Source organism: Rhineura floridana, chromosome 16 (genome assembly GCF_030035675.1).
Source record: "Rhineura floridana isolate rRhiFlo1 chromosome 16, rRhiFlo1.hap2, whole genome shotgun sequence".
NCBI classification, from domain to species: domain Eukaryota; kingdom Metazoa; phylum Chordata; class Lepidosauria; order Squamata; family Rhineuridae; genus Rhineura; species Rhineura floridana.
The window spans coordinates 4,982,307-5,005,924 of NC_084495.1; the positions used below are offsets into that span (position 1 = coordinate 4,982,307).

The 23,618-nt window shown below is 45.8% G+C and overlaps 1 protein-coding gene across 4 annotated transcripts in view; it reads left to right on the top strand.

The window, feature by feature from the left end:
* EDA (ectodysplasin A) overlaps window positions 1-23,618 on the top strand; it is a 120,555-nt gene that overhangs the window by 85,756 nt on the left and 11,181 nt on the right. For all 4 annotated transcript variants that reach the window (XM_061598726.1, XM_061598727.1, XM_061598728.1 and 1 more), the window contains exons 3-4: window positions 8,868-8,894; window positions 10,572-10,751. In XM_061598726.1, the coding sequence (XP_061454710.1) occupies window positions 8,868-8,894; window positions 10,572-10,751 (207 nt within the window). The remainder of the gene's footprint in view (window positions 1-8,867; window positions 8,895-10,571; window positions 10,752-23,618) is intronic.

Genomic DNA, 23,618 nt, shown 5'->3' on the forward strand with positions numbered 1-23,618 from the left:
AATGTTTCACAAGCGTATGGTTTCATCTATTCCTGTTTTGTACTTGACTTATTAATCAGAACTCCAACTCCCTCTTTCTCCACACTCCTGACCTCCACCCAGATTCAACTGTCATTCTTCCATTTATACTCCCAGCCACTCAAACGCTCAGCCAATCATCCAGCATTCTACTGCTCATGTACTCCCCCCTCCTCTTTCACTCCACCTACCATATGTCTTCTATATAAACAGCACTTACCATATTTACACTATAAGCAGGAACATCACAGGGACCCCTGGCCCTTGAGCTCCCATCAAACACCAGTCAGCCAGCATGGCCACTGGTCAAGGTGGGGGAGGGGGCACAGGTTCCCCATCCCTGATACAATAACTAAAAGACGTTAGCACTGCCTGCCACCCTCTGCAGTGTTAATGTTGGATTCCTCACATGCTGTCACACAGTTTCTGCAGCTGAACGTGCCTTTTGCTCTCCTTTTTTGCTCTGCCATTCCCAGAGTGGGCTAAGCCCTTTGACATCCGTTGTGTAGAAGTTACTCCACAGCTCCACAGATTGGTGCAAATTGCCAAAATGTTGTGTGGAGGTGCGTGAAGAGCTCCCAAGGGACTTGCATTTTAGATTACTATCTAGACTTGTTCACATGCCCATGACTGCTTGTTCATGTGAATGATGCTTGATGAGGGGTAAACAGGAACGCAAACTCCTTTTCTAAATGCCCCTGTTAGCGGTGGCTCCATGCAGCCTGCAGCAACCTACTTTTGGGACCTCACTGAACATGATATTGGGAAGGGGGGATGTGGGGCCTTCAGTACTGGGGTAAGGCACGGCCTCTTGAATAATCCCTACAGCAGTACCACAGTTTGTCTGCTTTTATTCGTCGAGCACAGCCCTACTGTCAAGTTACGGTAAGGCTGAACATCCTTGGCTCTGATACAGCAAAGCACTTAGGATGTGCTGATCAGTGTGGGGATGGGTGATGTCACAGGAAACGCTTCCTAGGCCTTTGAAGATGGGCGCTCTTCCTCTGTCAGGAGTCACGAAAGGGAAGCTCACTAACTGAAATAGGTTGTTGCATTTTGTTCCCCAGAATCTTAAGCTGGAAGGTTTTGCTCAATCCTAGAACATGCAACCAAAGTAAAGAATAAGAAAAATCTGTAGCTACATTTTAATGTATCCTTTGAAACAGGAGGAGGTGCCTTGATGCCGAATATTGTACAGCTGGCTGAAGCAGGGTAACAGCCAGTTCTAGGAAGCAGGGTGCAGGACCACCATTCACCACCCGTGCCCGACATCACTTACCTTACTACACCTCAGGGGCTCTCTCTGCAAAGGGTGAGAGGGACGGCTCCTAGGGCGATTGTCCCAGAGATGCATGTGTTCTGGTCATCACCCAACTGGACTCCTGTTGCGCACTCTATGAAGCTGTTTATGAAGGTAGCACAGAAACTTCAGCTGGTCCACAATGGAGCTGCTCACAAGAGGATGCCAAACTGTTTGCAGAGCATCTTTCCGTAGCCTTCATCCGCCTCTCTCTGATTTTCTTTTGTGTAGCCATTGCTTGTTTTGGATTGGAAGTCAGATGAGATTTCCATAGCCGGTGCCTCAGCTGAGTGTATACAAGGGATATTAAAGTCTTGTTTACACCCTTGGCTCTGTAAGGGAATGTAAGGTGAGCCCTGCAACATCAGAGCAAAGGCGCATCTGGTAGGGATGGGATCCATTGGCCCATGCCGATTTGAAAGCATTCTGTCAACCTAACAGGCCAGTATTGGTTTAAGTTTGTTCTTTGTCCGCTAGATGCTGCTTTTACCAACCTGGGGTTTTTTACCCTTGCAAAATTACTGATAGTAATACTGATATTTTGAAAGGAAATATCAGTACAATTGTGGTTCTTAATATCAATATTTTAGAGACAGATTTCTTTTTGAAAAGAATCTACTTTCGAAAATAGCTGAGGGAAGTCACTACATAAAATTCCTATCTGCAATGATTAAGAATTAGCAAATTAATGGAAAATTCCATACCATTTCTGAATTGGGTGGAATTCTAGCACATCCCTAGCTTCCTGCCCTCACAATGGCCATCTCACATACATTGCTCAAGGTGGCTTGCAACAGTTTTAAAACAATTACATCCAACAAAAATTAGCAATGCAAAAAGTAACATAAATCTCCAAAACAAGAGCAGTAAATAAAATAAAGGGTTAAGACCACTAAAAGAATTACAGATCATCAGGTAAAGTGTCTGCCAGATTTTTTTCTTACTTAAACGTTGGCTCAGTGGTAGAAGGCAAGGAGAGACTCCCCAAGGGAGGAAGCTCCACAGTTTAGATGCTTGTACCTTGGCCACTGTTGGGACATGAAAAAGAGCATCTCCAAAAGATCTTGGGGGGGCTGCTGTTGGAGGGGGCTGTCCTTTAGGTATCCTGCTGGGCCCAAGGTGTGTTGAGGGACACTTTCTTTCACCAGTTCCATAGCTTGGTTTATTGGATTACATACTTGAAAGGCATGTAGCAACATGCAGTGGTTTCACATTTGGGGATTAACATCTGTCAATGAACATTTAGTCTTAAAGATTTGGCAACATGAAAAGCAAATGTTGGTCCATGAGAAAATACCCCAAAATGTACAATTCAGCAGTGCCTTTAATGGGACCAACCAAAATGTCACAAAAGTGTGGCAAGCTTCTTAGAGCTGGCACCAAACTGTAAAAGGTTCTTGGGCACTAGGCTGCAGTGGGCCCTTGGCAGCGATGGCACAGCACACTGGGACACTAATGCAGCAACATGGGAAGTGGCGCAGCCAGGCCTATTTTAAGCCCATGCTTGCAGGTGGAGGGGTGTGCCTGGGAGGGCGGCTCCCGTTCCGCAGTCCATGCTAGCCTTGTGTTGTGGGGCGTGTGGTCTATGACCTGATGCTAGCATGGATAGCAGAGTGGGAGCTACATCTACCCCTCCCCAACAGCAGGGGCCCCTCTCGCCACAGGGGCTCTCGGTCAGTGCCCAACCTGGCTGCCTGGGCCTGCGAGTTCTCCAGGACTGTTCATCACATCTTGTGTGATGCAGAGTTCTGGAGAGCTTCAAAGTTTGATAAAGTCCTCTGACATTTTGATTGGTCCCAGTAAAGGCATTGTCCGACTGTGGACATTTTGGGGTATTAACAAGATAGATGCTCCTGTTGTGTCTCTGTTAGCAAAGTTTATTTTGATTATCTTCCCAAATTCTTTAACAAGCACCAACATCCTAATTAAGCACTAATCAGAAGAAAGATTATTAGTTCTGCAACTAACTACACTGAAGCTGTATCTTATTGTCACTTCTTTGAGCCTGTTGGAAGGCCTGCTCAGGAAAAAAAAATACTAAAAGAAGACTGTGTGTACAATCACTGTGGCATTCTTTATTGTTGTTGGTTTTGCCCATTTTCAGTACGGGATTTCCAAAGTGGCTTACAAAATCTACTTAAAAGATCCTTTTCAGTGGCAAACCCATCAAAGCCTTGGCCAAGAGTCATTTTTAGTAAGTTATCTAGAATTCTCAGGGGACTCACTCAGAGCTCTGATCACATTTATTGATTTTAAAACCTTCTGTGCCACTAGGCTGAGTCAGCTCAATGCACCTGCACTGCATTTTAAGACGGTCATGCTGCCTCCTGCGTCAGGGTCTGCAGTCTTTTGTCAGCCCCAAGGGGAGTGGGAGAGCGGCACCTCAAAGGGAAGACTCTTCTGGTGGCTTCCCTATATATAAAAAGAGCACCCGACAGCTGATAGAGGAGTCTGATGCTGAGTATCTACAAGTAGTCAGGTTTTGGCTGCACATTAGGAAAAACGTCCTAACTGCTAGAGCAGTACGACAGTGGAACCAGTGACCTAGGGAGGTGGTGGGCTGTCCGACACTGGAGGCACTCAAGAGGCAGCTGGACAGCCACATGTTGGATATGCCTTAATTTGGATTCCTGCATTGAGTAGGGGGTTGGACTTGATGGCCTTATAGGCCCCTTCCAACTCTACTATTCTATGATTCTATACTTCCTGCTGCTTTTGGAGCCTGTGAGAGCCAAGAGAATAAATTCCCTGCTGGGTAATCTATATGTAGACACTAGATGGCACTGTGAGCATTAACAACGGACACCTGTTTGCTTTGACCTGCAAATCTAAAGGGAAGAGAGAACATTAAATTTTGTTTACTATACATCTTATTAATTTCAGAAGCTTCCCATTACCAAATTTCTTTGTGGTGTTATTTAAAATATTAGGAATAGGATATAGTTTAACAAAGATTAAACCCCCTTTCAGATTAATGTTATTAGGTGTAACTGATTCAGTATTTTGCTCTATTTTGTTTTGTTATTGTTTGATAACCCTGTGAACAGAGTATCCAAAATGCAACACGAGATAGTGCTGGAAGATGAGACCCCCAGGTCAGAAGGCACTCACCGAGCTACTGGGGAAGAACAAAGGACAAGTACGAGTAGCACTGTGACTAATGACGCAGCTGGGTCAAAGCCGAAAGGAAGCCCAGAGGCTGATGCGCACAGAGGCGAAAGGAAAGTCTGGAGCTGTATGATGCACACAGTAGGAACATGGAATGTGAGAAGCGTGAACCAGGGAAAGTTAGAAATTGTCAAGCAAGAAATGGAACATATCAACATTACAATACTTGGTGTGAGTGAATTAAAATGGACGGGAATGGGACATTTTCAATCAGGCAAATGCAAAATATTTTATGCAGGAAATGAGAAATTAAGAAGAAATGCGGTTGCGTTAATAATGAGAAGTGATGTAGCAAAAGCAATTAGGAGCTACAGCGCAAGGTCTGAGTGAGTGATATCAATGAGATTAAATGGGAAACCTATTAACATAACCATCATCCAAGTCTACGCTCCAATGGCAAATGCAGAAAAAGAGGATTTGGAGAGATTTTACACAGAATTACAGGAGGAAATTGATCACACACCAAAACAAGATGTGATGATAATCATGGGGGACTGGAATGCAAAAGTAGGGAACAGTTATGTGTCTTCAAGTCGATTATGACTTATGGCGACCCTATGAATCAGCGACCTCCAGTAGCATCTGTTATAAACCATCCTGTTGAGATTTTGTAAGTTCAGGTCCATGGCTTCCTTTATGGAATCAATCCATCTCTTGTTTGGCCTTCCTCTTTTTCTACTCCCTTCTGTTTTCCCACCATTATTGTCTTTTCTAGTGAATCATGTCTTCTCATGATGTCTCCAAAGTATGATAACCTCAGTTTCATCATTTTAGCTTCTAGTGATAGTTCTGGTTTAATTTGTTCTAACACCCAATTATTTGTCTTTTTTGCAGTCCATGGTATCCGCAAAGCTCTTCTCCAACACCACATCTGAAATGAGTTGATTTTTCTCTTATCTGCTTTTTTCACTGTCCAACTTTCACATCCATACAGAGATTGGGAATACCATGGTCTGAATGATCCTGACTTTAGTGTTCAGTTGTTGCATATTTTCCCATTTCCCCTTAAATTTCAGGTTTTTTCCACCACTACACTGAAAAAAGTTTTTTTGTGTGTGTGGCTTCAAACTTTCTGGAAATTTCCATTTCTACACTCATTGTAGTTTTATATTTTTGTATCACGATAATTCAGAAGTAACAAAACTTAGACGGATAATAATGTGTCTCCCACATATACGTTTTTGTTGCAGAAGAAGAGGGATTGGAGAGATTTTACACAGAATTACAGGAAGAAATTGATCACACACCAAAACAAGATGCGCTGGTAATCATGGGGGACTGGAATGCAAAAGTAGGGAACAGAGAAGAACTAGGAATTGTGGGGAAATGGGGCTTAGGAGACAGAAATGAAGCAGGAGAAAGACTTGTTGACTTCTGTGAAGCCAATAATTTGTTTCTCGCAAACACATTTTTTGAGCAAGCAATTATATAATTGGTAGAAGATGGAGAAATTCCATACTTTCTGGGGGGGGGGGGAGAGCCAAGAACAGACTGGAACAAGCAGTTCCCGGTGGGGCAGGGGTGGGGAACCTTTGTTGCTCAGCCCCCATCACCCCTGACCGTCGGCCGTGCTAGCAGGCTGGGGGGAGTTAAGATTCCAACAGCATCTGCAAGGGCCCCACAGATGTTCCCCACTCCTGTTTTCAGGGAAGTGCAGCCTCATCCTGAGCAGGATCCCATCCCTTCCTGGCCACCAGCTGGCTACCTCAGGCTGATGTGGATGAGCTTCAGCCTGTCATCCTCAAGTAGAGTGGGATTCTCACACGCAGAGATTTCGCTGTGGAAGCTGGAAGTCAGTTTCATGGTGGGTTGGGTTGGGTTTGCAAATGCAGAGCAGCCTTTCCCAACCTGGTGCCCTCCAGTTGTTTGGAACTACAATTCCCATCAGCCCCAGCCGGCATGGTCAGTGGTCAAGGATGGTGAGAGTTTTAGTCCAAGACATCTGAAAGGCACCAGGCTGATGGTGTGATACTGTGATTTGATGAAAGAATGGAAACTGAGGGGGTGGGGTGGGGTATTGAGCTCTTTATATTATATGGAATTACATGGACTAGATATAAATTTAACGGATTGAAATGGTAGCTCTTCTGTCCCGATAACTAAAATTCCTTTCACACTGCAGTACCCGTTGCATTAAGGAACAGTAGATTTTTATGCTGATCTACTGGCTACTGTCTTTCACACGGCTGCAATGAATGTCTTGTTTTGTCCCTTACCCGTTATACACATGTCACTGTAGCTTCCCACTGTGTAGGACAGTGTTTCCCATCTAGTGTGCCTCCAGATGTTGTTGGACCACAATTCCCATCTTTCCTGACCATTGGCAATGCTGGCTGAGGCTGATGGGAGTTGTAGTCCAACAACATCTGGTGGCCCACTAGTTGGGAAAGGCTGGTGTAGGAGGTTTAAGATCTCGTCCCATCGCAATGCAACCCCTCTCCTTTTTGCAGCTGACATACATATTTTTTAGTTGTAAGTATAGACGTGTGTGTGTGTGGGGGGGGAAATGCCGCTTCTACCTGCACCTATGCTGGAGTATCGGTACAATTTTTGTCAGGCAAAACAAAAATTAATACGTGCCTAAAGGGCAGAAATGCATTGCATGCTGGGATGCCTATTATGTGAGTGGCTGCAGCTAGTGAAAAACCAATTTTCCGGGTTCCCAAGCTTGCAAATGGATTATTTTTGGTATTATTATCACAAAAATTAGCGCTAAACTTGCACTACATTCCACTAGAATTCTAGAGCTAGCTTGTGAGTCGTGTGAAAGATCAAATATAATATGCAAATTACCAGGTGAGAAATCGTCAGAATAACGGAATAAAGTGCAGTGTGAAAGCAGCCCTGGTTCTCTCTAAAGAGTAAAAGGCTTAAGAACTGGACGTCTTCCCTCAGGTGGAATGGGCGCCCCCAAGACCGTTAAGGGCCGGCTCTGGTTTCTCCCTTGGCGAAAGTCATTCTATAAACCAAGCTTTTAGCTGGAGCGTTTTGTGAAGGGCTTGATGTGGCCTTCCAGGGAAAGGTGGCTTTAATTACCTAGGATTAAAGAGGCCGGCTGATCAGTTTTGCAAAATGAGAAAAATATTCTCCAGTCTTTTCAGAGACCAGGTGCCGGTGAAGGAGAAGCAAAGGCAATCCATCTGCAAATGTGTTCCTGGATGAAAAACTGGCACGTTACTCCTAATTTTTTGCATTCTTCCAAAAGGATAGCTGATAAATTGATCCATGGAGTTTGTTGAGAGTGTAAAATCCTGTGGCTTGCTTCCTCGTCAATGACCCTTATGTGATGCTAAATGGCAAATGCTGTCCAAACGCATGTGGGCTGCAAATGACTCCATTATGGTGTTTCTGTTGTGATGACTACATTTCAAGTTGGACTCAGTTGGAGAAAACTGTCTTGTAGGGCACATTTTTGAGGATTTTGCCCAAATTGCAGCATGTGCATCTGGCTGTCTTCCATCCAGATGTTGCTGGACTACAAACTCCCATCATTCTGGGACTGCTGACTGCTGTAGCCAGTGGAGTCCAACAGCATCCGGAAGGCACCAGGTTGGCAAAGGCTGATCTAACTTTTCTTGTGCAAGTTCACATGGAGAACAGAGAGACGTCATATGAAAGTTGTGCTAATTATCGCCTTCCTCCCTCCAAAATATGACTATATGTTGAAAGCCTTAGCACTGAAGGAATAAGAGTGTTTACTAATATGATACTCTCAGAAGGAAATTCTTCTTGACAGGCTTGTTGTAGTGTAGTTTTAGGGTGGCATAGCTCATCAGTCAAAAGTCAGCAATAGTATAAGCACTATATGTATAATAATTTTCGTTACACTATAATGGGAAGAGAAGGTGGCTTATGGGAGGGGGGCAATTTCTTTAATTGCAAATGTTTGACCTGTTTTTTCTAACTGTGGCCTGTTTTGTTTGAGGGAGGATAATATATTGTTTGTTGCTGGAGCAGCTAGACAAAAGTAGACTAGGCTAAATTGTAAGATGTCACCTGTTCAGACATAGGAAAGACTTTGAAATTCCTGCATTTCAGGTCATAGGGACATTTAGTTTATTGTTAGCAGCCCTCTGTAAGCGTTGAACATAAGATGAACATGGTGAAAATCATACACATTTGAGTAGCAAAAAATATGTACCATTTAATCTCCTTGATGGTGGTGTTCTTTCTTTTTTTGCATGTTTCCTATTGGTTTTGAACAATCGGTTTTCAATTATCATTCATTTTTATCTAAACAAATTGAACTGTGTAGGTTTTCCCAGATCTTTTTGTGCCAGATCCCTAATCTATGCAGTTGTCAGCCATCCATTCATTTGATGTTAGTAGATGCAAGGCATAATTCCAGATTACTGAAATATCTTCTCTTTTTCTTTTGCAGGCACAAGTTCATCTAAAAAGAAAAAAGGTAAGCCTTTGATCCTGCCTCTTCTGTCCAGCATAGAGAAAATCTCCATAATAGCAACTAAACACATAAATCTATCCTTTCCAACAGAAAGAAAAGGCAGTTGATTACTGGCAGTTTAATATACCGCCTTTGCATAAAGCCTTTGTTGATTGAAAATACAGCCCCGCTACACCTGCCTGGGCAACCCTCTGGCCTTCCCTGTATCCTCTGAGCCAACCTCCCAAGATCCCCCCCCCCCGGTGCTTCTCTGCCCCTAGAAGATCTGCAAAGAGATCAGCAGAGCTCCTGTCCCTCAGTGCTGAGATGGCGGCTGGGCCAGGCTCCTTCTGCCTGTGGGCTAAGGCCAGAGGCGTGGAAAGATCTAGGCAAGGGCTCTGCTTTCACCTTCTCTCCGTGTCAGGAGAGGGTGGCTAACGCCTGGACTTGCCTGCCATGTTTCCAACCTAGGAAGGTTACCTTATTGCTTGGGCGGCTTCACCTGAATATATTCGATGCCTCCTTCCTGATGTGTGGAGGTTGAAGAAAAAGGGTACGCTTTCAGCAGTGCAAACAGGAATCTTGCTTGGATAGAAAAATCAGGTGCACACGAGCGACTGCTTGCCTGCCTGCTTGCACGTGCTGCTTTCAGATTACAGCGAATTGTGTTACACCTGAAGTAGCAACTAATTTAGTAGCAGAACAGGCCTCTGGGGCAGGATTTAAAAAACAGCTGTAGTGTGTATTTCCCCTTGATTTTTGGGGTGGGGATGGGAGGAGCCTGCCTACTGAAAACTGGCTTAGATGCACATTTGATCCTATTTCAAGGTAAGCTGAGGATGAAGACGGTATAAACCAAAGGAATTTAATGATAAACACTCTAGGGGAAACGTGTGCAAGGTCTGGAATGTGGTTAAGTTTATCGTTTTAAATGTGTCTTGTTGAGGGAGGGAGAGAGAGGAGAGCTGAGGGGCTGGATGAAGGACTTGGCCAATGGCCAGCTCAGATCTGATTCCAGAGAAACATGTGGCTAACTCTTAGTTGCATTAAGATTAAGGCTGGCATTCCATGCCTGTCCTCAACGCAAGTCCCACTGAACATGATGGCACTTGGGAAGGCAGCTTCCTTGTTCATGAAGGTTTGCACAGGGCTACTTGTTGCAGCAGAATGTGGGCTGCACCGCACGTGGGCATCCAGCCGTGGATGTCACCCCCAGCCACACTCTTGCATCCAATGTCCCTTGGCCCAGCCACATTGTGACACAGTTATGACTAGATTGGGGTGAAGGAGCATCAGACAAATTACCTGATTCCTTAGATGTGTGTCTGATCATCCCAAAAGGAGCGTTTTGCACGGATAGCCCTTTCCTACTTCAGCTCAGGGGCATGTAAACGCCTTAACCGTTTTCTAGCTCTCTGATGCTTGTTTTGCCCAATGAAGAGTTGCATGAAACATGGATATTGAAATCTTTCAAGTGACTGCTTGGCCCAGTCAAAGTTCTCTAGGTGATTTTTGTCTCTCCTGAAATGTGTTAAGAACTAAGCCGGCAGGTTGCCAAAGCAGGAGAGAGAGAGAATGCCAGTCGATCATTGCTGCTCATGCGTGTGTGTGTGTGGGGGGGGGTGACAGAGGGACTTGCCTGTATCCCTAAACTGGCATGCTTGGAAGTGAACACTTAACATGCACTGCTTCTTTCTGCAGGCAAAAAAGCTGGCCCTCCTGGACCCACTGGGCCTCAAGGGCCTCCTGGCCCCCCCGGGCCTCAGGGCCCCCCCGGAATCCCAGGGATCCCTGGCATTCCAGGCACCACCGTGATGGGACCTCCCGGACCCCCTGGCCCTCCTGGCCCTCAGGGGCCCCCTGGCCACCAAGGCCCTGCGGGTAAGTGCATGGGGAGAGCCGCGATGGGGACTGGCGGGCAGGCTGGCTGCAAAGAGGGCACAAGCCCCATGCCCCCTCTGCTTAAGGTCAAAGCAGCCTTCCCCAACCTAGTGCCCTTCAGATGTTTGGATTGCAGCCACTTCCTGGGGCTGATAGGTGCTGTGGTCCGAAACGCCTGGAGGGCACCAGATTGGTGAGAGATGGGCTGGAGCATAGCCAGGTTTGCATCCTGGCCCTGTGTCTGTTCATAGCGCTTGAAGTAAAATGGACTCACTGTACACTGTATTGCAGTCTTGGTGCGTCTTAACCGGCAGTCACAAATGAGTTTACTTGGAAAAAATGCGCTGTTGATATCAATGGGTGTAAAGGTGTCACATGAGAGGGAGTCACAGACCATCCCCTGTGGAATGTACCTGAATGGTATTTGTGTTCAGGCGTGGGTTACCACGTTGGCCCATTTAGGCACAGTGTACGCTTCAAGTATATACCTCAAACATCATGTCTGATGTAGCCATGAAGGATTGTGTGTTGGATCACATCCTAAACCTCCAGGCAGCCAAGCTCACAAGCAGCAGGATATTAGCAGATGGGAATGAAGTCAGCTCACAAGATCCTTTACAATCCAACTACTAGCGACCAGGATTCCCCTGTTAATTATTACTGTGCCCGATGTATAGGTATGCCCGGTGCTGTGTTCCCACCCTCGAAAAGAGACAATTAGTTGACATTTTGAAATGGCATGCCAATCTTAAACCTGTTTTGTTGTTGTTGTTATGTGCCTTCAAGTCGATTACGACTTATGGCGACCCCATGAATCAGCGACCTCCAAGAGCATCTGTCATGAACCACCCTGCTCAGATCTTGTAAGTTCAGGTCTGTGGCTTCCTTTTTGGAATCAATCCATCTCTTGTTTGGCCTTCCTCTTTTTCTACTCCCTTCTGTTTTTCCTAGCATTATTGTATTTTCTAGTGAATCATGTCTTCTCATTATGTGTCCAAAGTATGACAACCTCAGTCTCATCATTTTAGCTTCTAGTGAGAGTTTGGTTTAATTTGTTCTAACACCCAATTATTTGTCTTTTTCACAGTCCATGGTATGCGCAAAGCTCTCCTTCAGCACCACATCTGAAATGACTTGATTTTTCTCTTATCCACTTTTTTCACTGTCTAACTTTCACATCCATACATAGAGATTGGGAATATCATGGTCTGAATTATCCTGACTTTAGTGTTCAGTGATACATCTTTGCATTTGAGAACTTTTTCTAGTTCTCTCGTAACTGCCCTCCCCAGTCCTAGCCTTCTTCTGATTTCTTAACTATTGTCTCCAATTCTGGTTAATGACTGTGCCGAGGTATTGATAATCCTTGACAAGTTCAATGTCCTCATTGTCAACTTTAAAGTTACATAAATCTTCTGCTGTCATTACTTTAGTCTTTTTGATGTTCAGCTGTAGTCCTGCTTTTGTGCTTTCCTCTTTAACTTTCATCAGCATTTGTTTCAAATCATTACTGGTTTCTGCTAGTAGTATGGTATCATCTGCATATCTTAAATTATTGATATTTCTGGACTTCCGGGAAGGGTGACTTAGCCTGTGCCTGCTTTTGAGACGGGCTCCTGCCTCAAAAGAAGCTTATTCAGATATATCAGTCAGTTTTTTCTTTTTTTTTGACTGATTAAACTTCTCCCGGGTAGGGAGAAACGAAGAGATTAACCTCAAAGCCTATTTTTGTTGGGACGACCAGATCTCATTAATTTATGGGACGAGGTCCAGCCGACGAAGGTGGGACGGATTTTTAACAGCAAGCTCTATCTGTTAAAGCGAACGTTCATCTTATCTTCTAAGAGAGAACGCACTAACAGGCAAGCACCCTTCTTTCTATATTTTTCTTTTACTTGACTTAAATTGTTGCTGTTTAAAAGAGATTTGCCAGATTGATCGGTTTTTGACATCTCACTGGGGAGCCGTAACTTCTCTCTGCTACGCACTAATTAATAGCTTATCTCTGTTTTTGTTGCAAAAAGCTGTCCTGGATTTGCATTCTAAAGATACACACAGAAGAGGGATTTCTATTCCAGATTTTTATTTTGAAAAATATTATACTGTTTTGAGACTACTCTCTTTTTGGTCTATTTTATTTTGACGAATCTGTTTCTTGACGATTGCCATTAATTGCTTCGATCCTGGGAACTGCATTTTGTTTACTTAACTATTGGAGAGATAAGGCTGTCTGCTCTGTTTATACTGTGATGTCACCAAGTTTGGAGTATTAACCCAATTGTTGCTGAAATAAGAAGTGGTTTTCCTATATTTTTCTTTTAAAATGGCAATTAAGAAAGTGGCTGAGAATCTGGAAATAACTATGTTTCAGAGAATAATGAATGAGATTGAGATAACGAAAATTGAATTGAGTAAAATGAAGCAGGAGATTAAAGATATAAGGGTCCCTGTGAGAGAGGTGACCCTGGAAGGGGTCCCTGTGAGAGAGGAGACCCCGGAGATTGGAATAGGGGTCCCTGTGAGAGAGGAGACCCTGGAGACTGGAATAGGGGTCCCTGTGAGAGAGGAGATCCCGGAGATTGGAACAAACGTGGAACAGGAACAAGATTTGGAGTCTATGGACTTTAGAAATAAAATCTATTGTTTGGAACTCAATGTTATCTCTGAAGAAATTAATGAAGACTCTAGAGATAAAGTTATCAATGGCATGGATTATCTTCTGGACTGGAATGATGTGATGGAGCCCAATATAGAGAAAATCTATGGAATTAACTGCAGCCATGTGACAATGGAAAAACTTTTAAGAGATGACCCAGTGTATTTTGAAAAAAAGAACAGAGATATGATTTTACAGCAGTATTTCAGCAACTTATTCAGAATGGATGGCAAGAAAATATTTGGGATAGAGGTAATTCCCATCAGACTCTTATTATATGACTATGGCTTTGACAGCAAGATTATTATGGAATACTGATAATGGAAGATTGGATATTGAAATTACTGGACTTAACAAGACTACTGAAGATGGAAGATGGAAAATGGAACTAATAGAGATAATAGAACAATGGCTACTGAAATTACTGAACCTAACAGATTCTGATGTGATGGATTAATTGAAATGTTTATTTTGACTATGGTTATGACAATAAGATTATCATAATTAGTAATGAGATGGATTAATCGATATGCTTATCTGGAAAAAAAAATTGATAGATATATTTCTTAAAGAATTGAAACCTCTCTTTGACTTTTTGTGGAAAGAATAAAGTAATGTTTATGAGATTTGATGATTAAGTAAGATAACTACTGGAGGAAAGTGATTTTATAATATGACTTAAGAGACAGGATTGCTATATATTATAGACTTATAACTGATTTGATCTTTGACAAATGGGAAGTCAATATTTTACTCTTTATTTTTTATTTATTTTTTTTTTTCTTCTTTTCTTTTTTTCTTTTTGTTTAACTATTTTTGATTTTGTTTTTTGTCTTTGAATGTTTTATGATTTTGTCTTGTATGTTTTATGAAAATCTGAATAAAAATTATTGAAAAAAAAAAAATTATTGATATTTCTCCCTCCAGTTTGCACACCTCCTTCATCTTGGTCCAATCCCACTTTCCGTATGATATGTTCTGCATACAGATTAAACAAATAGGGTGATAAAATACACCCCTGTCTCACCCTTCCCGATTGGGAACCAATCAGTTTCTCCATATTCTGTCCTTACAGTAGCCTCTTGTCCAGAGTATAGGTTGCGCATCAGGACAATCAGATGCCGTGGCACCCCAATTTCTTTTAAAACATTCCATAGTTTTTCATGATCTACACAGTCAAAGGCTCTGCTGTAATCTATACAGGGTGATTTCCTTCAGAAATTCTACCCCTCCAGAATCTTGCCACTGTTTTCCCCATTTCCCCCACCCCCCTGGGAGAAAAACAGCCCCTTGACCCATCCTCCGTCTGCCCAATTTTTGTGATATGATTTTAGCAATGTTTGCGATATGATCTCTTCCCTTACTAAATCCAGCTTGGACGTCTGGCATTTCTCGCTCCATATATGGTAAGAGCCTTTGTTGTAGAATTTTGAGAGTTACTTTACTTGCATGGGATATTAAGGCAATAGTTCGATAATTACTGCATTTCCTGGGATCCCCTTTCTTTGGAATTGGGATATATATTGAACGTTTCCATTCTGTGGGCCATTGTTTAGTTTTCCATATTTCTTGACAAATTTTTGTCAAAATTTGGACAGATTCAGTCTCAGTGGTTTGTAGCAACTCTATTGGTATGCCATCTGTTCCTGGTGATTTGTTTCTTTCAAGTATTTTAAGAGCACCTTTTACCTCTCATTCTAAAATTTCTGGTTCTTCATCATATGGTTCCTCCGTGAATGAATCTGTCATCCTTGCATCTCTTTTATAGAGTTCTTCAGTGTATTGCTTCCATCTTCCTTTTATTTCATCTCGGTCAGTCAATGCGTTCCCCTGGTGATTATTCATCATCCCTACTTGTGGTTTAAATTTGCGGCCTATTGCCGAAATAAAACACAAACACCATTCATTGGGTTAAATCATGGACCACTTTATTAGACGGAATCAATTAGAATAATGAACCTGCAGAGGGGAAATCAAGTGCGGGAGCATTCTGATGATCCAGGCAAAGCCTGCTTGCAGCCATAGGGCGACCAAACCTTGCCTGAGCCCGGGGCTGCCCTGTGCCAGACCCCAGCTCAGGCCACACCCTGAAGATGTGTAGGGGGTCCAACCCACATCACCGCCCCCCGGAGCCGTGAAACTCCGAGCGGATGAGGCACGTTGGCCCCAAAGGCGGCCCGTGTTCTGCCCCCCGGGCTGTATAGCCCTGAGCTGCAGGCCCCCGGACTGCCAATTGCCCCCAAAGGTGCCTAAAGGTGTCACCTAGCTGCCCTTTCCCTTTAAACCTTTTCCCGCACTTCTTTGCCACAAGTGACCGTTGACATATTGAAGCTAAAAACAGACCAATCAGCCTATTAACCCCAAAGGCACCCGTGCTAACCCTTGACCCATCTTCCCAACCACAGTGTGGAGTAGGCAAAAGAAACCTGCCAGCAAAGCGAGGCAGGCAGGCCAAAAATTCCTAGTCGGCCCCGTAGCGACCAAATGAATCACACTGCAGCAGAGGGAGGGTCGGGCGGGCGCCGCCAAAATTCAGAGGAGGGCGGGAGGCTGGTGGAGTGGCCTTAAATGGCCTTCAGCCGCCCTGCCTCCTTTCTGCGTGTCACGCTGGCGTGCCGCGTACACACACACACCCCTGATGGCGGCCTGTGCTTCGGCTGCGGCCGCAAACTCGCCCCTTTGCCCGGAAGTACCAGGCACGGAACGGGATTGCGGCCTATTGCTGAAATAAAACACAAACACCATTCATTGGGTTAAATCATGGGCCACTTTATTAAACGGAATCAATTAGAATAATGAACCTGCAGAGGGGAAATCAAGTGCGGGAGCATTCTGATGATCCAGGCAAAGCCTGCTTGCAGCCATAGGGCGACCAAACCTTGCCTGAGCCCGGGGCTGCCCTGTGCCAGACCCCAGCTCAGGCCACACCCTGAAGATGTGTAGGGGGTCCAACCCGCATCACCGCCCCCCGGAGCCGTGAAACTCCGAGCGGATGAGGCACGTTGGCCCCAAAGGCGGCCCGTGTTCTGCCCCCGGGCCGTATAGCCCTGAGCTGCAGGCCCCCGGACCGCCAATTGCCCCCAAAGGTGCCTAAAGGTGTCACCTAGCTGCCCTTTCCCTTTAAACCTTTTCCCACACTTCTTTGCCACAAAAGGGGGACAAGCCTCTGCTTAGTCTCCCTTTACCCCACACCCGATAAGAATCTCATGCAGACCCCTCTGCAGGTCCATCAGGAGGATGGCATTGTTGCCTCCCGAACTACATGTCCTCACATGCCTGCCACTGAGGGCCTTGCCCTCCATGTCTGACCACAGCAGACGACCCAAGGCTACCGAGGCCTCGACTGCATGTCCTCACATGCCTGCCACTGAGGGCCTTGCCCTCCATGTCTGACCACAGCAGACGACCCAAGGCTACCGAGGCCTCGACTGCATGTCCTCACATGCCTGCCACTGAGGGCCTTGCCCTCCCTGTCTGACCACAGCAGACGACCAGAGGCTATTGTGGCCTCAACTGCATGTCCTCACATGTCTTGCCCTTCAGTAACCAAGGTAATTCCCACCCAGGGGAATGACCACCACCTGCAGAACCTTCCACCCTGAACCCTGCTGGAACCACATGGGTAGGAGACCATCCCAGCGCATACTCTGTTGACCCAGCCACCAAACCGTGGCCCGCCATCAGGGCCCAGCTGTGAACCAATGTGCGTTTTCGGCCCCAAGGCCAGCCTATGAGATCATGCCATGGCTGCAGAGAGTAGGCTGCGCATCTGCTCCATCCCCGTCCAGCAATCTGCCGAAACAGAAAGAATCGTGAACAGTTGGGTCCTGGACCTTCAGACTCACCCCCAGGGTAAATGTATTCCATGCGCCCCCTACTTCCACCTCCTGACGGCCTGCACCTGCATATACAAAACCAAATAGACCGTCCCAGGTAGGCAATCCCACTGCCGGGTAGGCAACCCCAATTCCAGAGGAGCATGTCCCTCAAACCCCCATGGGTCTGCTCCCAGGCACTGCGACACTAGACCGAAACGTTATGAGGGAAGATCCCTCCCCCTGAATATCAGGCAACCAGGCCTGTAGCTTCAGGCCAAAAACGCTATGACGCCCTCATGGGGAAGTGTCCAGTCCAGGGGGAGGGTAAAATAATGTGGAGTGACTCTTGTACCCCTGGTCTGCCTGGGGGATGGCTCGAAGGGAAGTCTGACCTGGCCCCAAACACCCCGGCCCCCCATCTGGAAGGCTCCAAATTAAGTGCGAAGACCGCTACCTGCAACTGCTGGGCTTTGAAGCAGGATGGTCACAGAGCACCTCCCTGATCAACACTCCCTGGCGGGTCAGGTGAACACGAAGGATGAGGATAAGGGGTATGGGGGTGTGCATGGGCCAGCCGGCCAGCACATGACGTATCCCACGCCGTCTGAATGGTCCCAAAGGCCCCCTGCCAGCCTACCTTGCGACACACTGACAGCCAAGCTTTACTCCTACCATCTGTGATGAATTCCAGCACGTGATTCGTATGAATTCCAGCACGTGATTTATATGAATAGGCCACACTTTTCATAGCCCCTGCCGGCCCCTGACTCCCAGGAATCCCCTCCTGCCCTCTGATAGCTGTTGAGCATGCTGGGGCAGCAGATAGCATATGGCCATCTCTGACTCCCCTCCCCCATCTCCCAGTATGCAGTATGGGACTAGCGGAGTCAGTCCTTCCTCTGACTGAAACACCATTGATGCATCGCAGGAAAGGAGGGGGCCGCACCACAGGTTGGCGCATAAGGCAGCCAAAACCCTGAACCTGTGGTAAGGCTGTGAAATCCCTCTAATGGCACCATAAACCCCACTGCAGAAGGCCCCCAACTCCTGAAGGGCAGAAAGCAAACACCTTCCCCAGCCCCTGAAAACTCCGGGATCCTGATCAGCAACAGTTCAAGCTTTTCCCAGGCAGCCTGCAGCCCTGGGTCCAAAAGTCAATCTTAATACCCTGGAAGGTGAACACTGGGGCAGGATCCTCCATTTTCCCAGCTGCCAAAGGAACCCCCCAGTTCATAGCTACGCTATAAACTGTGCCATCAGGTGCTAACATGCACCCGAAGTCTGCCCTACCCGTGAACTGTAAATCATGAAAGTAGTGCCCCACTGCTTCTGAGCCCTCTCGTCTCCTGACTGTCCCTTCCAAGAAGGGGCTGAAGTGCTCCATGCAAGAATACAGCAGCCCCTAGGTAATGCTCTGCTGCATAGTTGACTTCAAGGGCAAAACTCAGCAGCTCAAAATCCACCGTGTGTAACAGCCGGCAATGCAGGCAGATTAGCTGCCACACTTGCCCATAAGGCATCACTGACTGACCCCACTTGTATGACGGATGGTGAATCAGGTAGACTTTGCCCACTGCCACTTTGGGCACTATACGGGGGGCACTGAGAGAGCAGAGGTAGGGGATGATGGGAAGGGGCCAATAACCCTGCCCAACTGTATGTCTTCATCAATTGTCCTCTGGACCAGTGCGTCCGTACCTAAGACTGATTTAAGATTGCTGGCCATAAGGGCGAGCCGGGGGCCACGGTATAGGATCCGGAAAACCGCATAAAAAAGAAAAACTGGGCAGTCTGAAAGCAAGGTCCGTAACCCTCGAGTGTAGCTGGGAAGGGAAACTTTTTTTGAGCAGCCTGTGCTGGGGGCTGCTTCCCACTCCTTTGAGGGGCCCTGGCCCCACATATCCTTCTGGCTTCTTGTTGAGCCTTTAATAGCAGGTTCGTATTCGGCAGTTATTAGATGGCATGAAGTTGGGCAATGTCATCTTCCAGTTTGTAAACTAGCTAAAGAGAAGATGCAAGCAAATGTGCAGCCTGCACGTGATTACTGAAAAGAATTCCCTTGTTTAAATAATTTACTCAGAGAAATATGAATTGGACCAATTCTATGCATACTTACTTATGAGAAAATCCCCTTGAGTGTATCGTTACTTCTTCCCCCGGAAGGGTGCATGTGATTGCACACATACAGCAGAATCCTATGTATGTTTACTCAGCCTATCACAGATTAAATGGGTTTTAGGACAGGTTTTGGGACTTAACTGATGGAAAGGTTCATATATTTTTACCTGGGTTTTGAAGAACGTATTTGGGGAGGGGAAGCTTGACAGTGAAAAAAGAGGGGATGAGTAGAGCTAAGGTAGTTTTGGAGGTATATTTCTCTGAGCAACATCACAATCAAGTAGTTCTTGTGACCCACATAAGTACCGTAGCTGGTCACTGGAGTTAGAAACAGGCTTAAAGTTAAGGCAACTTTAAAGAGCAAACATTTGCATCTAAAAAGTTGAGATTTTCTCTCTACAGTGCTCTAACCCATCCCACAGACAACACAATATATTATGCTTCAATGGGATACTGAGGCCGCATATATGCAACTAAATATCACCTTGAGATATAGTAACAAACAAACTGACTATAATACACCAATGTCAATAACTACAACTGGGCAAGAGAAGTTGAAAGTATCCCCTTTTCAGATCTTCTTTAAGAGAGATGGGGAGGGGAAATGCTCATGAGATAGGATCATGTGCCCACTCTATAATCTGAGTTCTCAGATTAGGGGAAGAGTGTGGCCATGGCTGTTCCAAGACACTTTACTGCTTGAAGTGCAGAAATAGATCCCCACCACCATTTCATGTACAGGAGTTGACTGGAACAGCAGCTGAATCTAATTTCAAAACTGGGTACAGGACAAGCCATATGATATGCACAGTTGTGTTCTCTACCAGAAGGGTACAGACAGGATGCTTATGAGGTAGACCTGGGGGGCTGCTGCCACTCCCCCCCCCCAAGTTTTTGCCACTTGAAATTGTCAACTCACTCCACCTAATGGTAGGGTCAGCCCTGTGTCCAGATACATGCAGTTCTCCTCCCATGTCCAGTATCAAGCATCAAAGATGCGAGATCACAGAAACAGTCCTGACAGACAATATGGAATTCCACTAGCATTAAAAGGCATTTTCTTCTCTGTATATATGAGGGTCAAACAAAAATTAGTGCTTTTCCCCAGGAGATGCAATACTCAGAATGTCAAGACAAGCTTTACCTGTTCTACTATTCTGCTAAAGTCGGCAGTGGGGGCCTGAGACCCCCTTAGCGCTAGCCTCCCCCCCCAGCAAGAGCTCACAAAAGAAATTTAAATGTCCTGGCCTGAGCGCCTGCTGCGCCACTCCCCGGGTCGCTGCCGTTCCTTGCCGCCGCTGCTACTGCGCCTCTCCTTGAAGCCTCGCGTCCCGCCGTAGGGCTCCTCAGCCAGGCCTCGCGCAAGGCCTGTTACTGCTGCCACCGCCGCCGCTGGAAGGCCTGGAAGGTCGGCGCGTCAAAGGCCTCGCTGCAGCTGGAAGGCCTCCCGCGTCTTGTCGCAGCCGCCGCCACAAGGCCGGCGCATCAAAGGCCCTCGCCCCGGCTGGAAAGCCTCCCGCGGGTCGCTGGCGCCGGAAGGCTCCCTGCGCCTCGCCACAGCCGCCGCTGCTGCAAGGCCTCCCGCGCCTCGCTGCAGCCGGAAGGTCGGCGCGTCAAAGGCCTCGCTGCGGCTGAAAGGCCTCCTGCGTCTTGTGGCAGCCGCCGCCACAAGGCCGGCGCATCAAACGCCCTCACCCCGGCTGGAAAGCCTCCCGCGGGTCGCCGGCGCCAGAAGGCTCCCTGCACCTCGCCACAGCCGCCGCCGCTGCAAGGCCTCACTGCCCTGCAGGCCTTGCCGCCAAAATTCAAAGGAGGGCGGGAGGCTGGTGGAGTGGCCTTAAATGGCCTTCAGCTGCCCTGCCTCCTTTCTGCGTGTCACGCCGGCGCGCCGGCTTGCCGCATACACACACACACCCCTGATGGCGGCCTGTGCTTCGGCTGCGGCCGCAAACTCGCCCCTTTGCCCGGAAGTACCAGGCACGGAACGGGATTCCCTTTCATTTCTCTAATCTTTTGGAACAGGGCTCTTGTTCTTCCCTTTTTTGTCCTCTTCTATTTCTATACAATAACTATTGTAATAGTTCTCTTTGTCCCTACATACTAGTCACTGTATTGTTGCATTTAGGGTTCTGACTGTGTTTCTATCTCCTTTTGCTTTTGCTTTCCTTCTCTCTTTAACCATTTTAAGAGTTTCTTCAGTCATCCATTGAGGTCTTTCTCTCTTTTTAATGAGAGGTATTGTCTTTTTGCATTCTTCCCTGATAATGTCTCTGACTTCACTCCATAGTTTTTCTGGTTCTCTGTCAACTAAGTTTAAAGCCTCAAATCTGTTCCTTATTTGATCTTTATATTCTTCTGGGATGTTATTTAAATTGTATTTTGGCATTATGATTGCTTTGTTGTTCTTCTTTAGCTTTACTCTGGTTTTTTTATACGACCAGTTCATGGTCTGTACCACAGTCTGCTCCTGGTTTTGTATTCGCAGAAAGTATGGAAGTTCTCCATCTTCTGTTACCAATTATATAATCAATTTGATTCCTATATTGACCATCTGGTGATGTCCACGTGTACAGTCATCTTTTCGGTTGCTCAAAAAATGTGTTTGCAAGAAACTAATTATTGGCTTCACAGAATTCAATAAGTCTTTCTCCTGCTTCATTTCTGTCTCCTAAGCCCCATTTCCCCACAATTCCTAGTTCTTCTCTGTTCCTTACTTTTGCATTCCAGTCCCCCATAATTACCATCACATCTCATTTTTGTGTGTGACCAATTTCCTCCTGTACTTCCGAGTAAAATCTCTCCAATTTCTTCTTCTTCTGCGTTTGATGTTGGAGCGTAGACTTGGATGATTGTTATGTTAATAGGTTTTCCATTTAATCTCATTGATATCACTTGCTCAGACCTTGCGTTGTAGCTCCTAATTGCTTTTGCTACATCACTTCTGGGGGAAAGTGACCACACCATACTTGCATTCTTGATTTTTACAGAAGCGAAAGCTGAGAGTAGCCATACACACACCTTGGACTTCAGGAAAGCTGATTTCAATAAACTCAGAACAATTGTAAGTATGGTTCCATGGCAAGCGACCCTAATGAGAAAAGGAGTCCAAGATGGGTGGGAGTTTCTAAAAAAGGAAATTCTAAGAGAGCAATGGGAAGCAATTCCAACAAGGAAAAAAGGGGGGGAAACAGCAGAAGAAGCCAATGTGACTTCACAAAAAGCGAGATGACCTGAAAACAAAAAAGGACACATACAGGAAGTGGAAAGAAGGCTAGGCCACAAAGTGGTACAGGTACAGGTATCACGGAATTGCAGGGATGGTGTCAGAAAGGCTAAAACTGAGAATGAGCTGAGGTTAGTGACAGATCCTACAAGCAACAAAAAAGCTTTCTTCGGGTACGTCCATAGTAAAAGACAGAGAAAAGAAATGGTGGCACAGCTACTCAATGAGGATGGCAAAATGATAACAGATGACAAAGAAAAGGCAGAAGTGCTCAATTCCTACTTTAGCACAGTCTTCTCCCAAAAAAGTGTCTATGACCCTCCCGGGAAACATGAAGTAGAAGGGTCAGGATTGGAGCTTGAACTTGATAGACAAATGGTCAAGGAATACCTAATCACTTTCAACGAGTTCAAATCGGCAAGGCCCAATAAACTGCATCCTAGAGTATTGAAGGAACTGGCTGAAGAACTCTCAGAATAGCTGTCTATTTGTGAAATCGTGGAGGACTGCTGAAGTGCCAGATGACTGGAGGAGAGCTAATGTTGTCCCTATCTTCAAAAAGGAGGAACTACAGACCAATCAGTCTAACATCAATCCCTGGAAAAACTCTGGAGCAGATTATAAAGCAGTCAGTCTGCAAGCTCCTTGAAAATAATGCAGTGATTACTAGGACCCAACATGGATATATGAAGAACAAATCCTGCCAAACTAATCTTAATCTCATTTTTTGATCGGGTAACCTCCCTTGTAGACTGTGGGAATGCTGTGGACATAATATATCTCGACTTCAGCAAAGCTTTTGACAAAGTGCGCCATGATATTCTGATTAGCAAACTAGCTAAATGTGGGTTGGATGGAACAACTATCAGGTGGATTCACAGTTGGCTCCAGAATCATACTTAAAGAGTGCTTATCAATGGTTCCTTCTCAAACTGGGCAGAAGTAACAAGTGGGGTACCACAGGGCTTGGTCCTGGGCCCAGTGATCTTCAATATTTTTATTAACAACTTGAATGAGGAGGTACAGAGCATGCTTATCAAATTTGCAGATGA